General features: G+C 43.2%; 1 protein-coding gene across 6 annotated transcripts in view; it reads right to left on the reverse strand.

Annotated features, from left to right (window-relative positions):
- The window catches only part of LOC144592686 (receptor-type tyrosine-protein phosphatase mu), a 606,124-nt gene that overhangs the window by 396,768 nt on the left and 188,820 nt on the right, over nt 1-20,536 (reverse strand). For all 6 annotated transcript variants that reach the window (XM_078397499.1, XM_078397500.1, XM_078397496.1 and 3 more), the window contains exon 7: nt 3,269-3,562. In XM_078397499.1, the coding sequence (XP_078253625.1) occupies nt 3,269-3,562 (294 nt within the window). The remainder of the gene's footprint in view (nt 1-3,268; nt 3,563-20,536) is intronic.

Genomic DNA, 20,536 nt, shown 5'->3' on the forward strand with positions numbered 1-20,536 from the left:
GTCATCTACTTGATGGACAGTGTCTCAGGATTGAGGAGGGCTTGGTTCCATTGAATATTGGAATATTGAACAGGCTCTATAATTTAACCGTTTTACTCTGCAGTGGGATCAGGTCATTGGTCAAATCCTGCCAAAGTGTCAGCCATTTCACGTGAATGGTGATTTGCATCAGAAACCAGGCTTCCATGCACCCCCAAGGCCAACACTTGCAGCAGCTCATCCAGGCAGCTCTCGGAGTCGGTTTTAAGAAATAATGTTGATCCGTTAATCTGGATTTATACTGTGCTGCTGGAAGGTAATTTTTTTAATAAATAAATAAATATGTAAAAATTAAAAAGATTTTAAAATTAAAAAATTAAATTTTATAAACTCGGTTGGGCAGGGTGTGCTGGAGACGCCCCTCAAATAAGGGAAGGGATTTCAATCCAGGAGGCCACATGAATGGCAAGGGTGTCAGATAAAATTTGTAAACAATTTACATTACGACCCAATGAACAGCCTCTGTTAATGTTGGAAGAATTTGTGCACAGTACCTACTTTGTATGTATTTTTTACCCTGAGTAAAGTTTATTTTGAATAATAAACAAAAAGGTCATCAACTCGGTGAAAGATGCTCTTTGGTCGGCCCAAATCCCATTCCCGAGACGTCCGTCGGGGAATGTTGTCGACTGGCCCGCTCCAGACTACAGGAGTACGTGCTAAGGGACGCACTGAAGCACGAGAATGTCGGGAGATTTTTTGCACAGTTCGATTATATTTTTTATTCTGAATAATTATTTTGATTTTTTTAAAGTTAGATCACCAAATATTGAAGGACCATTGCACCAACAATAATTCCTGCAAAAATTGAGTGCTTAGGAGATGACAACGGCAAAAAGTGTCCGCCACAATGACACAGCTTCGTAGCCCAGGAACAGGCCCTTCTGCCCACTATGTCTGTGCTGAACATGATGCCAAGATAAATTAATCTCATCAGCCTGCCCAAGATCTATATCGCTCCATTCCCTGCATGTCCATTTGCCTATCTAAAAGCCTCTTAGCTGCCACGACTGTACCTGCCTCCACCTCCAGCCCTGTCAATGCGTTCCAGGTACCCAGCACATCCTTTGTACGATACTGTACGATACGATATAACTTTATTTGTCCCAGGAGGGAAATTGACTTGTCCAACTTGTCCAAAGCTTTTGCCACACTAATCTTACAGCTATGCCATTTGTCTTTGACATTTCCACCCTGACGGTTGAGTTTAAATATTTGAGATGTCCAGAATAAATGACTCGCTTTTGTTATAGGGCGATGCAGAGGTTTTTACTGAATAAGGGCAGTTGTGGTCACCTTATTACAAGAACAATGTGGAGTTTTGAGATACCATGCAGAATAAGTTTACCAGAATGCTGCCAGGACTAGGTGGTACTAGTTGCAAGAAGAGCTTGGAGAAACCTGGATTGTTTACTCTGGAGGTTGAGGGGAAACCTGACAGGTTTATAAAATTATCAGAGGTATGGATAGGGTCGACAGAACCTTTTTCCCCAGGATGGAAATGTCCAAGACTAAGTGGTATAGCTTTAAGGTGAGACTTGCAGAGTTTGGGATTGGGTTGTCTTTAAAAAGAATGTGCTGGGTGCCTGGAACGCATTGCCAGGGCTTGTGATGGAGGCAGATGCGATAGTGGCATTTAAGAGGCTTTTAGATAGGCAGAAGATAGACACAAAATGCTGGAGTAACTCAGCGGGTCAGGCAGCATCGCCGAAGAAAAGGAATAGATGACGTTTTGGGTCGAGACTCTTCCTCGGATCTTTTAGATAGGCAAATGGCCATGCAGAGAATGCAGGGATATGGATCATGGGCAGGCAGATGAGATTAGTTTATTTTAGCACCATGTTCCGCAGAGACATGGTGGGCCAAAGTGCCTGTTCCTGTGTTGTATTTTTCTGTGTTCTATGATCTAATGGAAAGTGAGTAGTGAAAGAATCTAAATAAATTGATCATATCTTAAGCAATTAGCTGTTTGCTGGAGATTACAGAATTAATCAAGCTGATCGGCATGGTGTATGGGAACAAGCAATGTTGTATAGCACAGTACATTTGCAGAAAGCATATTGTGCCACATTGAATAAATAGACCCATGAGTGTATACATGAAACAGAAATGTTATATTACATGGTATACACTGACCCATTCATTTTGTCAACACTGACTGAACAATATTGTTGGACATATCCAACTATATGGTGCCTGATATACAGTACAGCACCACATAGACTGTGTAGCACTGGATACAAATGAAAACAGAAAATGGTGGACATAGTAGGTCAGGCTACATCAATGGAAAGAGAAACAGAATTTTTCATCAGAACCTGTCACTACTTGACCTGTAGAATATCCCCAGCATTTCCTGTTTTCACTTCAGAGTTCCAGCATTTGCCATTTTTTACTTTGTACACAAATAATTGAGTTGTGCTGCACATATGGATCCAGTTACTTTTTGTAGCACTATACACACGAACAGGCAATGCAGTACAACGTAGTAAACTGTATGCATTCAGCCAACTGTGTTATACAGCATGGTGCATTGTCTATGCCTTACAAGGTGCAGAAACAAGGAAATGCACATGCTGATTTACACAAAAAGAAACAAAGTGCTGGAGTAACTCAACGGGTCAGGCAGCATCTCTGAAAAATCTGGCTAGGTGACGTTTCGGGTCGGGACCCTTCTTCAGACTGATGGACCATTCTCAGCCTGAGGAAGGGTTTCAACTGGAAACATCACCTATCCGTGTTCTCCAGACGTTGCCCGACCTGCTGAGTTACTCCAGCGTTTTGCGTCCTTTCTTACAAGGAGCATCTGCCAATGAAAATGTGGACCACCAAAATCTCTTTTCACCTAAATTTCCTGTCCAATGTTTTACAGTGTCCTGTAATGACACCGAGATGTGAAAAAACGGAGAGAAAACAACAGCCTGGTTGTTTTTTTTTGTATTAAATATCCAGATAGCACATTAGCCCAGCTGCAGTGATACCATCTTCACCATTTCCATCTGGATCAGCGGCTCACTATTTAATCAACGCTCAGATACACGTAGTACTGCACCAGGTGTTGTCTTACATCCTGCGCATCAGGGATCTAAGGCAAGTACGTATGAAATATTAGATTAGGAAGCAACTGGTCAAGATCAAACCTAAGGCAAGGTTGGCACAATACGACGGCACATTCTTCCTCAGTCAGCAAAAATACGATACAAGCTTCACCCTCATCCTGAGGACCTACCTCCGCACTTTGTTTTCATTTTGAGGGCAGGCCCAGGAGCTCCCCTTCCACCTTCCCCGGGACGCGTGAGCAGCACCCGGATTTCATACTCCGTGTCAGGATCCAGGTGGCCAATCTTGTACCGGTGGCTGTCTACCGGCTGTATGTCTGCCCAGCTCCCGGAGGTGCTCCGGTAATCTATGTCTCGTTGGATGATCGGCCCGTCCCCGCTGATGGAGTTCGCGTTCAGCATAATCCACAGGTAGGTAGCGCCAACAGAGTTCAGCTGCGGTGGGGCAATTGGAGTCGGAGGATCTGCGAGAATAAGATTCAACGATATTAGTCGTACACGTGTGAAACTTCAACAAGCCCCCAACAACCCTCACCAACCTTTACAGGTGCGCCGTAGAAAGCATTTTATCGGGGCGCATCGCTGCATGGTTTGGCAACAGCTCCATCCAAGACCGCAAGAAATCGCAGAGAATGGTGGACGCAGCCCAGACCATCATGCAAACCAACCTCCCTTCCATTGACACTATTTACACCTCACGCCGTATCGACAAGGCCACCAGCATAATCAAGGACGAGCCGTAATATCATGAAACATGAGCAGAATTAGTCCATTCAGCCCATCAAGTTTGCTCCACCATTTGATCATGGCTGATCTATTTATCCCTCTCAACCCCATTTTCCTGCATTCTCCCCTTGACCTTCGACACCCTTACTAATCAAGTACCTATCAATCTCTGCTTTAAAAATACCCAATGACTTGCCCTCCATTGCCGTCTGTGGCAAAGAATTCCAGATTCACACAGACTCTGGGTAAAGAAATTCCTTCTTATCCCCATTCAAAAGATACTTCCTTTTATTCTGATACTGTACTCTCCGGTCCTAGACTCTCCCACTACTGGAAACATCCTCTCCACATCCTCTCCACATCCTCTCCACATCCACATCCACATCCACATCCTTTCATTATTGGGCAGGTTTCAATGAGGTCCCCCCTCATCCTTCTAAACTCCAGCGAGTACAAGCCCAGAGGCATGGACAATGGCACATCTAAAAGATAGGGGGTTGCCTCACCGAAATGTTTTAGGTGGAAATTAAATATTTGTTTCCCCTTTTTTATGAGAGATCAACTTTAAACATGAACTTATTAACATCGAACTCTCTCAGAACTAAGAATTGGAATCTGGGGCATCTTCAAATTATTTGTTCTCAGCACTATATTGACAACTGGACAGAGATTTAAACATGAGTTGTGGTGCTTGCACTAGTCTTACCTGAGCATAGAGTTCAGGGCTGACTTCCCAGCTTGAGAATTAGGAAGTCTATAGGAGAACATAGAGTGCTGGAGCAACCCAATGGGACAGGGAGCATCTCTGGAGAATATTGATAGGTGATGTTTAGGGTCAGGTCCCTTCTTCAGACTGGGAATCTGAAGTCTGAAGAAGGGTCCTGACCCCAACCTCTAGTCTAAAGAATAGTTCCGACCTGAAAAGTCACCTATCCATGTTCTCCAGAGATGCTGCCTAACCCACTGAATTACTCCAGCACTTCGTGTCCTTTTTTTGTAAACCAGCATTTGCAGTTCCTTGTTTCTACAGGTCTATGGGAGATTGTCTCATTTGGCTCTGAGTTTGCTGCAGTAACACAGGGGCAGTCAGCAGGCGAAGTCCAACATCAGTGTAGGAAACTAAGATTTATCACCTATCCGTGTTCACTTGACCAGAGCAAGTGTGGTGTTGGTTTTGTGGTGCCAGTTCTGCCTTGTGCCTTTCAGAATCATATGGCAGAATGGTGCTCAGCTGCTACACCAATGTGCAGAGACCTGCTCTGTTGATGCAGAGACACGAGATTTGAATCCCATGATAGCAGATGAGAAAGTTAAATTTATGTCATTAGGCAAATGTGAAATTAAACACTGACATCATTAATGGTGATCATGAAACTACTGGACCCTGGTTCACTGTTAGGGCAGTAAATTTGCCATTCATTACCCTGACCTACACATCACCCCAAAACCACAATAAAATGATTGGCTTGTACCTGGCCTCAAATGAACGGGTTTGGGAAATTTAAACAGTACAGTTGGAGAGCACACCCTAGAACATGCATAGAACATGATGCCCAGTTCAACTGATCCCATCAGCCTGTACATGACCCATATCCCAATACTTCCTGCATTTCCATTTGCCTATCCAAAAGCCTCTTAGATGCCACGAGAGTATCTGCCTCCCTCACCACGCTTGGCAGTGAGTTCCAGGCCCCCACTAATCTCTGGGTAACAAAAAAACTTGCCCCGCACTTCTCCAAGGTCTTAAAATCTGTGTCCCAATAATGTCTGATTATGTCCCAATGCAACAATGGAAACTTCAATCACAAGTACTGGTGACTTTTAATAACCATAACACTCAAAGTTATTCTACTTTGAGTAGTTCTGATGAAAACATTAACAATCAAATCCCCGCTCGTATGATATGGTTAAACACATGCTGCCTACACTTGATTTTATGGTAAGCGTGGATGAGCGTTCTTTGAGAGTCTTCATTCAGTTGAGCATTTCTTTGACTTTCAATAAATGTCAGCTCTATCCACAATTCCATAAATTAAATTTGACTGTCATATCAAAATGTACCAAATGACATTGAAAATGCAGTCTAAACAATTGCAGCGGTTATTTTAATACAATTCAAGTCTGGTATAAATTTTTCTCAGATGCAAACAGTAAATAGCTTTAGACACGGAGCAGAAATTGAAAGTGCATCAAATAATTGTTTTCTCCTGATTATTTGACAATCATATCCATCTGTATAACGCGGGAGGATTGCTTTCTGAGTGTTGGAAACCAAGTGGTGCTCGACCATCTCTTAGGATGGAAATTAGGTCGTGCAGTAAAGCCTGCAGAGCCAAACAGTTACATCAATTAATCTTCAATGTTACAACAATTTTAAATAGACTGTGTCTTATTAGTTTCCACCCCTAGAGGCTAGGCTTTGATTTGCACTGCAGTGCCCTTGCAGTGACGGTGAACCACATTCTTCCTCCACAGGAGCTTGCCTGTACACTTGTGAAGCCGTGCTTTGCTCTGAAGTCCTTTCCACTCAGCTGGGAAAATAAGAGCAGCCAACAAAGGATGATGCAGGCTCACTTTACACCAATGATTTTAATTATAATCTTAATGCAACATCTCCTCTCCAAATTGCAAAAACTACCTTCGAACAACACAAAAAAAAGGCGCAGTTGATAAAAATCAGTTATTTCTCCCGAAGCACAGCTCCAATAAAAGATGATGCAGGCTCACGTAATACCAATGCTTTTAATTTTAATCTAAATGCACCATCTCCTCTCCAAATTGCAAAGACTACCTTAAAACAACCCTGAGTTTTTACCCTGAGTGCTCGAAAAAGGTGCAGTTAATAAAAATCAGTTACTTCTCCCTACCTGCTTTGTTGATTTCAGCATTTTAATAGCTTTGAGCAGAAAGGATTTGAAATAATCACATTTTTTTAAGTTTTGCACCATTAATATTGAAAGTTGCGGATTTAGTCTCCATGGACAATGTAATCACGTCAAACTTTATTAAAAATAGAAGGAAGAATACTGAAAATGTAACATGACATTGGCCTAAAAAAATCTAATCTTTAGAATATAACCGTGTCTAAATGTAGCAATAAAATATTTTTAATTTCCCAATTGCTCAGGATAATATAACCCACATTACATATTGGAGCTCTAACCCTAATTAAAATGCTCTAATGCCAACTAATTCACAATGCCCCAAAGCTAAATGTTTTGGGGCAGAGAGATGGGGAAGGGAAAAACATTGATCATGCAGATGATATTGCTGCATTACTTTAGTTTAGTTTATTATCATGTGTACCGAGGTACCGTGAAAAGCTCTTTTGCCGCATGCTTTCCAGTCAGCGGAAAGACTACACATGATTACAATCAAGCCATCTAAAGTGTACAGATCTGTTGGAGTAGAGGTTTAAAAGAGTGGAGCAATTGGAATGAATGATTGCAGTACCACTTCTGGGACCAGCACGCAGAGAGTCGCCTAGGGCCAGATGCTATCTAAAATCTATTCCCTCGTCCCAAATACACTCCAGTAGTTCGCACAAGATGAACTAATCTTAGCTATTAAATGACCACTAGAAGGAACCTCTATGTCTAAGTAAGAGGTAAATCAGCTGGATAAAGCAGGCCAAGAAGAATTGGATGCATGCCCATAGGTGCAGAATGCATAGATGCTTGAAAATAAGGGATGGAGCGTAAGTAAGATTTAGTTTAGAGATACAGTGCGGAAACAGGCCCCTCAGCCCACTGAATCCACACCAACCAGCAATGCCCGCACATCAACACTAGGGACCATTTTTACATTTACACCACATCAATTAACCTACAAACCTGTATGTCTTTGGAGTATGACAGTTCAGCATGAAAGAACCCCATAAAAACAGCATCTGCAGTTCCTTCCTACCCATATAAAAACCAATGTGAAGGAGATTCACCAGCTAATTCCTGGGATGAGAATTCCTTGTCATATCAAGAGAGCCAAGACAGTTTAGTTCTGCATTCCATGAGGTTTTGCAGAATGAGGGCAACCTTATTTAAACATATGAGATCCTAAGGGTCCTCAACAAGTAGATGTTGAGGTCTTTTCACCAGTGGAAGAGTCACAAACAAGGGAACATAGTTACAAGATGAGGGAAATCAATTGAATAAAAGGACGAACCTTTAGAAAGGAGATGAGGAGGAATTTATTTTGTCAGAAGGTGGTGAATCTGTGGAATTCGTTGCCATAGATGGTGATGGAGGCCAAGTCACTGGGTATATTTAAAGTTTGAGATTGAAAAATTCTTGATTAGTAAGGGTGACAAAGATTGTGGAGAGAAGGCAGGAAAAGGAGGTTGAGAGGGAAAGATGGATCACCCATGATTGAATGGCGGAGTAGACTTGATGGACCGAATGGCATAATTCTGCTCTTATGACCTATGAACTTGAAACTGAGTGGACTTATTACATTGGGGGTTGGTTGAGGCCAGGTCCTTCGGAATATTTAAAGTGAAGATAGATAAATATTTGACAGATTGAGGAATTAAAGATTATGGAGAACAGGCACAGAAAGGGAGTTGAGGTCGGTGTAGAGCAGCCATGATGATATTGAATGGTGGGGCAGGCTTGAGGGGTCTGCTGACCTACTCCAGCTCCTGCTGTGTTCTTGTGTGCTGGATTATGTTCAGGTTATGTTGATATTTGGATGTACTTTAATGCGGTCTCATTTTTAATGAATTAACAATGATATCAACTATGGCACTTCCACATGTATAGTTTCATTTGTTGGTTTTAATGAAGCATGTATAAATCTGGATCAATCAATAGTAATATTCACATATAAGTGCTCATGAGTTCTGAGTCATCAAGTTAAATTATTTTGATATTTGCACTTATTCCATACAATCTCTAATCCTAATAATTTGGACAAAAATGCACAGGAACCCACATCCCTTGGTCATTTAAATCCTTGAGGCTTTGCTCTGAAAGTTTTAGTTTAGAGATACACATAGAAACAGGCCATTTGGCCTGTCATGTCCATGCCAAGCGTCGATCACCAGTTCACACTAGTTCTGTGTTAGACCACTTTCACGTCCACTTCCTACATACAATTTACAGAGGTCAATTAACTTACAAACCCGCATGTCTTTGGGATGTGGGAAGAAACTGGAGCATCCAGAGGAAATCCACTCAGTCACAGGGAGAATGTGTAAACTACAGAAAGACAGCACCCAAGGTGAGGATCGAACCCAGGTCTCTGGCGTTGTGAGGCAGCAGCTCTACCACTGTGCTGCCCTAAAAATAATAAACTTTGAGTTGAAGTAGATGGAGGTTAGGATAGAACAAAGAACCCTCAACATTGTATCTGAGACCTGAGGTGTTTGAGTTTAGTTTACTGTCACGTGTACCGAGGTATAGTGAAAGACTTTTGTTACGTGCTGACCAGTTAGCGGAAAGACAAAACATGATTACAATCGAGCCATTCTCAGTGTACAAATGCAGGAATCAGGCAAACGATTGTAGAACCACTCACCAATTACACTAAAAAGCTAAAGACAGAACTGTGCAGTCTGAGTCAAGAACTGGAAATTTGGAAAGTGAATTTAACATCAAATCGGATGCAGAAGCACCAGAAAGAGCAAGGATTGGTGAAAGGTATAAATAAAATGAAGAGTTTTTTTCCAAAAATTTTAACTTAACATTTAATCTTATAGAACAACTGATCTTTAAATAACAACTGAAGGAATGAGTCGCCACACATGTAAAAAATGAATGGCCAATTCCAGAGAGGTTAATGGAAAGTGGCAACAAAAAGGACACTTTTAAATCGAGGGATTCAAACATTATGCAGTTTAGTGCATGCCTGGTCCAGACACTCAATGCCTGGTCCAGAGGTCCAGACACTCAATGCCATTCACGATGTTTAAATGGGAAACCAGCTTAGTGAAGGGCTATCTTCAAGAAGTTGACAGCAGACCACTGAAATACTGATGGTAACATCCATATCCTTACTAAAGAAGCTCTACAACTTGCAACACTTCAGCCCTGTTATTCTGGCAGTAAACTCGGATCTAAATTGAACTTGCTTGAGCAGACAAAACAATGAAGCCAACCATTTTGTTACAGTCATACTGCTAAAGTTTTAGAAGCAAGGAAACTGCAGATGCTGGTTTACAGAAAAAGACACAAAGTGCTGGAGTAACTCAACGGGTCAGGCAGCATCCCAGGAGAACATGAAAAGGTGACTTTTTGGCTCAGAACCTTTCTTCTGAAGAAGGGTCCTGCCCCCAAAACGTCACTTATCCATGTAAGGGTCCCGACCCGAAACAGCTACCTGACCCGCTGATTTACCCCAGCACTTCGTGTCTTTTCCTGCGAAAGCTTTAGATTATTTATGTGGTCACTAGGGGCAGGGCCGTCTTTACAGCATTATGGGCCCCGGGCAAAGCAGTGTACTGGGGCCCCTACGACAACTACTCACAGGAATAAAAATGTAAATGGTCGATAAAATTAAACACCCCCCTTTCCCCAGCACCCCCATTTCCCCCACTCTCTCTTCCCCCCCACCACCAACCCCCACCCTTGCTGTCCCCCTCCCCAGTCCCACTCTGCCTCCTCCCACCCCCACTCTCTCCTCCTCCCACCCTCCCCGTCGCCCCCACCGTTACTCTCCCCCACCCCCCTTTCCCTACCAGCCCGCCCCCTGTCGTGCCGGCGAAAAGCACTTACCGAAAAGCACTTAGCGATGGACTTAGGATGCTACATTGTTGCGAAAAACACTTACAGTTCGCTGTGAGAAGCACTTAGGGATGGAAAAGCAAAGCACTTAGGGAGCTAATTGTTGCGAAACAGATCGCTGTGAGAAGCACTTAGGGATGGAAAATGTTGCGAAAAAAACACTGGGACCGAAAATGTTGCGAAGAAAGCACTTATTGAACCTACATTTTTAAAGTAGTATTTATTTATTGCAAGTCACTTAACATACACAGATCAGCATGGGGCCCCTATGCTCGTGGGGCCCCGGGCAAGTGCCCATCAGGTCCATGCGTTAAGACGGCCCTGACTAGGGGGCAGAATGGAGCAAACACAATTTGCATGGCAACTACAATTTCATTACTTTAAAGAAGTGTCACAAGAATTAATTGGCTTCGATAAAAATTGTAAATTGTCCCAAGTGTGTAGGATGGTGCTAGTGTATGGCGATCACTGGTCGGCGCAGACTCGATGGGCCGAAGAGCCTGTTTCCATGCTGTATCTCTAAACTAACTAATGCTTTTCAATGTACCCGAGAAAATGTAACAATAATAAACATAAACCAGTCCTAATTAACTTGAGAAGTTGATGTGAGCTGCTTTCTTGAATCACTTGTGCTAAGATGTTCTCAACAGGCCTGTCAAGCAGACTGCTCCAGAATACCCACTGAAGAACATAGGAAATAGCACGAGTGGACAGACTGAGGGTCTGAGGGATTAAGGATCCTTCTATCCAGAGATGCTGCCTGGCCCCGCTGAGTTACTCAAGGCATTTTGTGTCTATCTCCCAACTTCAACACTCAATAGATAGACACAGAGTGCTGTAGTAACTCAGCGGGTCAGGAAGCATCTCTGGAGAAAAAGGATGAGTGGCATTTTTGGTCGGGACCATCCTTCGGGAACAGGAGGTAGGAAAAGACTAGAGCAAACCAGGGCTGGCAACAGATGACCAAGGAGGGGTGGAGCCCATAATGGGCCATTGTTGGCTGGGGAAGAGGTGATAACCAAGGCATACAACGATGTGAACAGTGGAACTATTGGACGACTAGGTTGCGAGAAGCAATGCAAGGGTAACTTGAAATTAGAGATATCAACTTTCATACCACTGGGTTGTAAGCTGCCCAAGTGAAATATGAGGTGCTGTTCCTCCAATTTGCGTGTGGCCTCACTCTGACAGTGGAGGAGGTCCAGGACAGAAAGGTCAGTGTGAGAATGGGGAATTAAAATGTTTGGAAACCGGGAGAATATACTCAATAGTCTGACAGAGAGGCTGCAGAAAGTCATGGACAAGCTAAATGAATCAGAAAAGAAACAACAGATGGAATGTAATGTGGCAAAATATGACATCAGTTACCTTGGCAGAAAGAATTGGAAAGAGGGAATATTTGTTTAAACGGTGAGGAATTAAAAGTCATTGGTGTTCAGAGAGACATGTCTATTCTTGTACATGAGTTAAGTTAAAATGCAGGTTCAGTAAATGATAAGGAAGGCAAAGTCTGAAGAAGGGTTCCGACCCGAAACATCACCTATCCATGTACTCCAGGGATGCTGCCTGACCCTCTGAGTTACTCCGGGTCTTTTTAAGGCAAAGTATATGTTGGCTTTATTGTAAGATGCCTGGAGTATTGGCGATGTCTTATTCCAGGTGAGATAACATCAGTAATATTGTGTACAGATGTTGTCTCTCAATCCAATGGCCATATTTGATAATCACCACGTCGATTCCTTGTTGTTTGAGAGATTGTTGTACCTCTGGAAAGTTAGATGGCAGGGGATTCAAGGAGAGATAGCTGACTGGATAGAAAATTGGCTTCATGGAAGGAAGAAGAGGCAGATGGTGGACGGCTCTTTTTTGGACTAAAGATCTGTGACCAGTGGTGTGCCTCAGGATTCAATGCTGGGCCCTTTGCTAGTTGTCATCCATATAAATGATTTGGATGGGAACGTACAAGGCATGATTACCAAGTTTGCAGATGACACTAAAGTGGGTAGTATTGTAGATAGTGAGGGTGGTTGTAAAATTGTCCCTAGTGCATAGGATAGTGTTAGTGTATGGGGTAATTACTTGTGCGCCAAAGGACCTGTTTCCGTATTGTATGTCTAAAGTCTAAAGTCCAAATGCTAGAGAGCTATGGATTGCATGAAGTATGTAAACGTCTGTGCTTCTCTGTGCAAATGTGTGTGGAAGGCAACCACTGGTCAGTCATTAATAATAGAACATTGACGGAAGGCGAGATGAAAGATGGTGCGCACAATGGCCCATTGGTTACTTGAAATTAGAGAAATCAATATTCATACCCCTGGGCTATAAGCTGCCCAAGTGAAATATGAGGTGCTGTTCCTCCAATTTGCGTGTGGCCTCACTCTAACAATGGAGGAGGCCCAGGGCAGAAAGGTCAATATGGGAATGGGAAAGGGGGTTAAAATGTTTGGCAACCGGGAGATCATGTAGGCCAAGGCAGACCGAGCGTAGGTATTCAGTGAAACGATCATCCAGTCTGTGCTTGGTCTCGCCGATATATTCGAGTCCACACCGAGAAAAACAGATACAGAATGAACCTGACTCAACCAGAAAATAAAGTATGTGCACCCTATAACTATGGCATTGGACAGAATTTCCTAACATTTATATTTTAAAATAGAACGGTACAGCACCAGAACAGGCCCCTCAGCCCACAATATCTGTGGCAAACATGATTCCAAGTTCAACAAATTTGCTCTGCCTACAAGTGATCTATATCCCTCCATTATCTGCATACCCACATAACTACATGGTTTTGTACGGTGGCGCAGCGGTAGAGTTGCTGCCTTACAGCGAATGCATTGCCTGGGACCCGGGTTCGATCCCGACTATGGGCGCTGTCTGTACGGAGTTTGTACATTCTCCCCATGACCTGCGTGGGTTTTCTCTGAGATCTTCAGTTTCCTTCCACACGCCAAAGATGTACAATTATGTAGGTTAATTGGCTTGGTAAATGTAAAAATTGTCCCTAGTGTGCGTAGGATAGTGTTAATATGTGGGGATCGCTGGTTGGTGCGGGCCTGAAGGGCCTGTTTCTGTGCTGTATCTCTAAACTTAAAATTAAACTACGAGGGAGGTCGTGTCTCACAAGTCTGATTGATTTTTTTGAAGATGTGACCAAAACGGTCGATGAGGGCAGAGCTGTAGATGTTGTGTACATGGATTTCAGTAAGGAATTCGACAAGGTTCCGCATGGTAGGTTGCTCTGGAAGGTGAGAACACATGCGATCCAAGGAGAGATAGCTGAATGAATAGCAAATTAGCTCCATGGAAGGAAGCAGAGGGTAATGGTGGAAGGTTGCTTCTCGGACTGGAGGCCTAAGACTAATGGTGTGCCTTAGGGTTTGGTCCTGGGCCCGTGACTGTTTGTCATCTACATCATGATTTGGATGAGAAAATACATGGCAAGATTAGCAAGTTTGTTGATGATACAAAGGTTAGTGGTTTTGCAGATAGTGAAGATGGTTGTGAAAGATTGCAGCAGGATCTGGATCGATTGGCCAGGTGGACGGAGGAATGGTTGATGGAATTTAATACAGAGAAATGTGAGGTGTTGCATTTTGGGACGTTGAACAAGGGCAGGACTTACAGAGTAAATGGTAGGCCTCTGGGTAATGTTGTAGAGCAGAGGGATCTAGGAGTACAGATGCATGGTTCCTTGAAGGTTGAGTCGCAGGCGGATAAGGTGGTCAAAAAGGCTTTTGGCACTTTGGCCTTCATCAGTCAGAGTATTGAGTATAGAAGTTGGGAGGTCATGTTGCAGTTGTATAAGACGTTGGTGAGACCGCATTTAGAATATTGCGTTCAGTTCTGGGCACCATGTTACAGGCAAGATATTGTTCAGCTTGAAAGGGTTCAGAAAAGATTTTCGAGGATGTTGCCAGGACTAGAGGGTGTGAGCTATAGGGAGAGGTTGAGTTCCATGGCTCTATTCCATGGAGTGCAGGAGGATGAGGGGTGATCTGATAGAGGTGTACAAAATCATGAGAGGAATAGATTGGGTAGATGCACATATTCATTTGCCCAGAGTAGGGGAATCGAGAACCAGAGGACATAGGTTCAAGGTGAAGGGGAAAAGATTTAATAGGAATCCGAGGGGTAACTTTTTCACACAAAGGGTGGTGGGTGTATGGAACAAGCGTCCAGAGGAGGTAGTTGAGGCTGGGACTATCCCATCGTTTAAGAAACAGTTAGAAAGGTACATGGATAGGACAGGTTTGGAGGGATATGGACCAAGTCCAGGCAAGTGGGACTAGTGTAGCTGGGACATGTTGGCCGGTGTGGGCAAGTTGGGCCGAAGGGCCTGTTTCCACACTGTATCACTCTATGACTCTTCAATCCCCCTATCGTTACTGTTCCACCACGACTCCTGACAGCGCATTCCATGCACCCACCAGTCTCTGTGTAAAAAGACGTCCTTTAAACTTTGCTCCTTTCACCTGAAAGTTATGCTCTCTAACATATTTCTTTTGGCCTCAGCTTTTGTCTTTCTCTTAGGGCGGTACAGTGGCGCAGCGGGTAGAGTTGTTGCCTTAGACCCAGCGCCAGAGACCCGGGTTCGATCCTGTCTACGGGTGCTTGTCTGTACATGACCTGCGTGGGTTTTTTCCAGGTGCTCCAGTTTCCACCCACACTCCAAAGGCGAACAGGTTTGCAGGTTAATTGGCTTGGTATAATTGTAAATTGTCTCCAGTGTGTGTAGGATAGAGTTAGTGTGCAGGGATCGCTGGTCGGCGAGAACTCGGTGGGCCAAATGGCCTGTTTACGTGCTGTTTCTCTGAACTAAACTAATCTGTTTTGTTCATTCCTTCTATCTTTCTGTGGCTTTAATCCACCCTATTCCATGTACGTTAACTCGGAAGGTTACTTGTGAAGCAGATGGCTGTCGGCGCTGCCCTTCACGTAGCCCACATGTCCTGATGACCTTGCCATTCACACTACAATCTGCCAGATGGATTATCAAAGTTCATGTTGCTCATTGTGAAATGCTCTGCCCCAGCAATTTCCAAGCCACCGCATTCAATGCCATTCAGGCTTCTGACACTCGACGAGGAGGAAACTTGATGTAAATGCATCCATGTGGACTCTGCCTCATAGTTTCATAACTGAAGATGTTGAATGTATCAAGTCCTTTTGCTGTAACTAGTCACACTCTTCTTCACCACTCTAATCTTCCAGCCTGACTGACAGGATTAATTTAGGTCACCCAACGTACAGATGGCACTCCAATCATCCACACTGGACTGATCCTAAATTTTTTCGTCTTAATCCCTGACTTTACAGTTTGATCCAAACCTTTACCTGCCCTGAACCTAATAAGCAGGCTCAACCTTCTAACAATCTACTTCCTTCTAAGAGAAGCACATTCTGTTCCGCTGCTTGCAACCTTCAGGATACTCAACCGTTCTTTAAAATATTTAAGAAATGGCGGGGGTTCAAGAGAAGCTCATTAATTTAATTATTTCCCGATATGCCAAATCAATCCTGATTCGTTGAGTTACAATCTCCTTTCCATTCAGTCGGTGGTGACCACGGGACAAAGAGGTAGCCCAGTTCTGAGCGTATAAATAAGTCATCTGGACTAGCCAGAGATAAAAATGTCATTGCAGTATGGTTATTTGACAGGAATGACGGACTTGTGGGAAAAAAAATGAACACAAAAGAATATGAATCATTTTCTCTGATTCTACTTCTTCTATCCTCAGAGGTGTTCTTCCGAATAGTGAGGTCTCCTCCTCACCCTGTCTCTGACAGCCTAGGGGTAACAGTTTGTCTTTTTTAAAGAAAAGAATCATCAGAGTACAATACAAATGCTGGTACTTTGCCAAGCTGTCAAGCAAATAGAATGTGTCTATTAAACTGTGACTTACCTCCATATCAGGCCAACTGTTTATTCATGAGGCAAACTATTTTGCATTTCTGATAAACAGTACATTTTGATCGTATGGAGAGAAATTAGAAGCTGAACCCAACTCAAATTCAGTTTAGTTTAGAGACACAGCATGGAAACAAGCCCTTCGGCCCACCGAATCTGCACTGACCAACGATCACCTATACACTTGACCTATCCTACACACTAGCAACAATTTACAGAAGCCAATTAACCTACAATCCTGCACATCTTTGGAAAGTGGTAGGAAACCGAAGCACCCAGAGACAAGCAATGTGGTCACAGGGAGAATGTGCAAAAAATCCGTACACACAGCACCCGTAGTCAGGATCAAACGCAGGCCTCTGGCGCTGTGAGGCAGCAGCTCAACCGCTAGGCCACTGTGCCACCCCTGATACCTTTTAGATGAAAATGCAGAGAATTGCCTGCACAAGTTAACAAATAAGTTTAATAGCACTTCTGAGCTTTAGTGCATCAAATTAATAACCGGCCAAGGAGTAAATGAGAGTGTTGCTCAATGCTGATTATATGCAGAGCTTGTTTAATTATGTGTGACTTCTTCTATAACAATGAACATTCATAAAACAAAATGTGAGTTATACAATGCCCTCCATAATGTTCGGGACAAAGACCCATCATTTATTTATTTGCCTCTGTACTCCACAATTTGAGATTTGTAATAGAAATAAATCACATGTGGTTAAAGTGTACATTGTCAGATTTTATTAAAGGCCATTTTTATACATTTTGGTTTCACCATGTAGAAATTACAGCTGTGTTTATACATAGTCCCCCCATTTCAGTGCACCATAATGTTTGGGACACATGGCTTCACAGGTGTTTGTAATTACTCAGGTGTGTTTAAATGCCTCCTTAATGCAGGTATAAGAGAGCTCTCAGCACCGAGTCTTTCCTCCAGTCTTTCCATCACCTTTGGAAACTTTTATTGCTGTTTATCAAACTGAGGACCAAAGTTGTGCCAATGAAAGTCAACGAAGCCATTATGAGACTGAGAAACATGAATAAAACTGTTCGAGACATCAGCCAAACCTTTGGCTTACCAAAATCAACTGTTTGGAACATTATTAAGAAGAAAGAGAGCACCGGTGAGCTTACTAATCGCAAAGGGACTGGCAGGCCAAGGAAGACCTCGACAGCTGCTGACAGCAGAATTCTCTCTATAATAAAGAAAAATCCCCAAACACCTGTCCGACAGATCAGAAACACTCTTCGGGAGTCAGGTGTGGATTTGACAATGACCACTGACCGCAGAAGACTTCATGAAGAGAAATCCAGAGGCTACACTGCAAGATGCAAACCACTGGTTAGCCGCAAAAATAGGATGGCCAGCTTACAGTTTGCAAAGAAGTACTTAAAAGAGCAAGTTCTGGAAAAAGGTCTTGTGGACAGATGAGACGAAGATTAATTTATATCAGAGTGATGGCAAGAGCAAAGTATGGAGGAGAGAAGGATCTGCCCAAAATCCAAAGCATACCACCTCATCTGTGAAACATGGTGGTGGGGGTGTTATGGCCTGGGCATGTATGGCTGCTGAAGGTACTGGCTCACTTATCTTCATTGATGATACAACTGCTGATGGTAGTAGCATAATGAGTTATGAAGTGTATAGGCACATCCTATCAGCTCAATGCCTCAAAACAAATGCCTCAAAACTCATTGGTCAGCGGTTCATTCTTTGGCAAGACAATGATCCCAAACATACGGCTAAAGCAATAAAGGAGTTTTTCAAAGCTAAAAAATAGTCAATTCTTGAGTGGCCAAGTCAATCACCCGATCTGAACCCAATTGAGCATGCCTTTTATATGCTGAAGATAAAACTGAAGGGTACTAGCCCCCAAAACAAGCATAAGCTAAAGATGGCTGCAATACAGGCCTGGCAGAGCATCACCAGAGAAGACACCCAGTAACTGGTGATGTCCATGAATCGCAGACTTCAAGCAGTCATTGCATGCAAAGGATTTGCAACAAAATACTAAACATGACTACTTTCATTTACATGACATTGCTGTGTCCCAAACATGGTGCCTTGAAATGGGGGGACTATGTATAAACACTGCTGTAATTTCTACATGGTGAAACCAAAATGGATAAAAATGGCCTTTATTAAAATCTGACAATCTGACTAAGCTCATGTGATCTTTTCTATTACAAATCTCAAATTGTGGAGTTCAGAGGCAAATAAATACATGACGGGTCTCTGTCCCAAACATTACGGAGGGCACTGTAAATAATGTGTACTTGACCTCTGGAGTCGGAACAAACAGAGCTTTGTCAAATGTTCTGAAACACATCATTCATGTTATGGTTTGCTACTTATTCAATCCTCACACGTGGGATTACTGGTTTATTGACTCGGGAAGAGAAGTGGGAATGGTTTCCATTTATTTTTGTCTTTTCTTTTAATCTTTCCAGCACCTTCTTCCAACAGAACCGTGCCTAGGCTAAATAACGAACACCAAGCAAACCAAATGATGTTGTGGGGGAGGAGGGTCACACATCACTAATTTGGAGACATATCCAATGACCAGAGGTCATGCCTGCTGTGACTGGATGGAGATGGGGATGAGTGAGATCCTCAACGGCTAAGATATTACTACCAGGAGCCTTTCTGTCACACACTATAAAATGTGGCATGGTGGCACAATGGTAGAATTGCTGCCTTACAGCACCAGAGACCCAGGTACAATCCTGACTAACAGTGCTGACTGTACAGCGTTTGTACGTTCTCCCCGTGACATGCGTGGGTTTTCTCCGGGTGCTTCGGTTTCACCCCGCACTCCAAAGACAGGCTAATTGGATTGGTAAAATTGTAAATTGCCCCAAAGTGTGTGTAGGATAGTGTTAGTGTACAGGATCACTGGTTGCCGCGGACTCGGTGGGCCAAAGCTCCTGTTTCCGCACTGTATCTCAAAACTGAACTAAACTAAAACTATGTCTGAGGAGGGGGTGGGGAGGTGGGGAAGGATTCTCAGTCTGTAGTGTATGCTCGAACAATAATGATGGATGCACAGCACTCACCAAAGTATGCAATCTGTGGAAAAGAAGATTTTCAATCTTCAGAAAGTGCTGGATGAAATTTTAGCCATGAGACATATATATATATTACAAATGGAAAAACCTCTCAAAATTTGAATTCAGTTTTTTTTTAACATTATATATTCATAGCATCAAAAATCCTTTGATAATTATATCCCTAATGGGAAATGTAAGAATCAGACTCAGGCAGACAGATCCAACAGAAAGAACGGAATTATGACAAAGCACTCAATCTAAATCTCAAATAAAAGCAGAAAGTTTTGGAGATACTCAGCAGAATCTGGGGCGAGAGAAACAGAATAACATTCTGGCTTCATCAAAAGCGAGGAAAGTTGGAAATCAAACCTGTTTTAAGTTGTTGAGAAGTGATGGAAGTGGGTCTGTGATAATGGGAGACCAAGAGGAACAAAATGGTGGTCCTGGCAACTGAGCGAAGGCAAGGAAGTCAGTTAATCACAGCTGATCTGTCTAGTGGAAGCTTACACAGGGAGGCGCAGTGGCGCAGTTGCAGCCTCACAGCATCAGAGACCCGGGTTCGATCCTGACAACGGGTGCTGTCTGTACAGAGTCTAGACGTTCTCTCTCCCTGTGACCACGTGGGCTTTCTCCATGTGCTACGGTTTCCTCCCACACACCAATGACATACAGGTTTGTAGGTTAATTGGCTTCTATAAATTGTAAATTGTAAATTGTCCATGGTGCGCAGGATAGGCCTACAGTGTACGTGGTGATCACTGGTCAGCGCAGACTTGGCGATCCAAAGGGACTGTTTCCACACTGTATCTCTAGTGTCTCAAGTCTAAAGAAGAACGAAAAAGAACGAAGAGGAAGAAAAAAAGACAATGAAACTAACAATGCCAGTTCATATGAGCATGGACCTATCCAGATATTAGAACATAGAATAGTACAGCACAGGAGCAGGCCCTTCGGCCCACAATGACCATGGTGAAGATGATGCCACGTTAAACTATTCCCTCTGCCTGCACGTGATCCATGTCCCTCCATTCCCT

The sequence above is a fragment of the Rhinoraja longicauda genome, chromosome 4 (assembly GCF_053455715.1).
Source record: "Rhinoraja longicauda isolate Sanriku21f chromosome 4, sRhiLon1.1, whole genome shotgun sequence".
Classification (NCBI taxonomy): domain Eukaryota; kingdom Metazoa; phylum Chordata; class Chondrichthyes; order Rajiformes; family Arhynchobatidae; genus Rhinoraja; species Rhinoraja longicauda.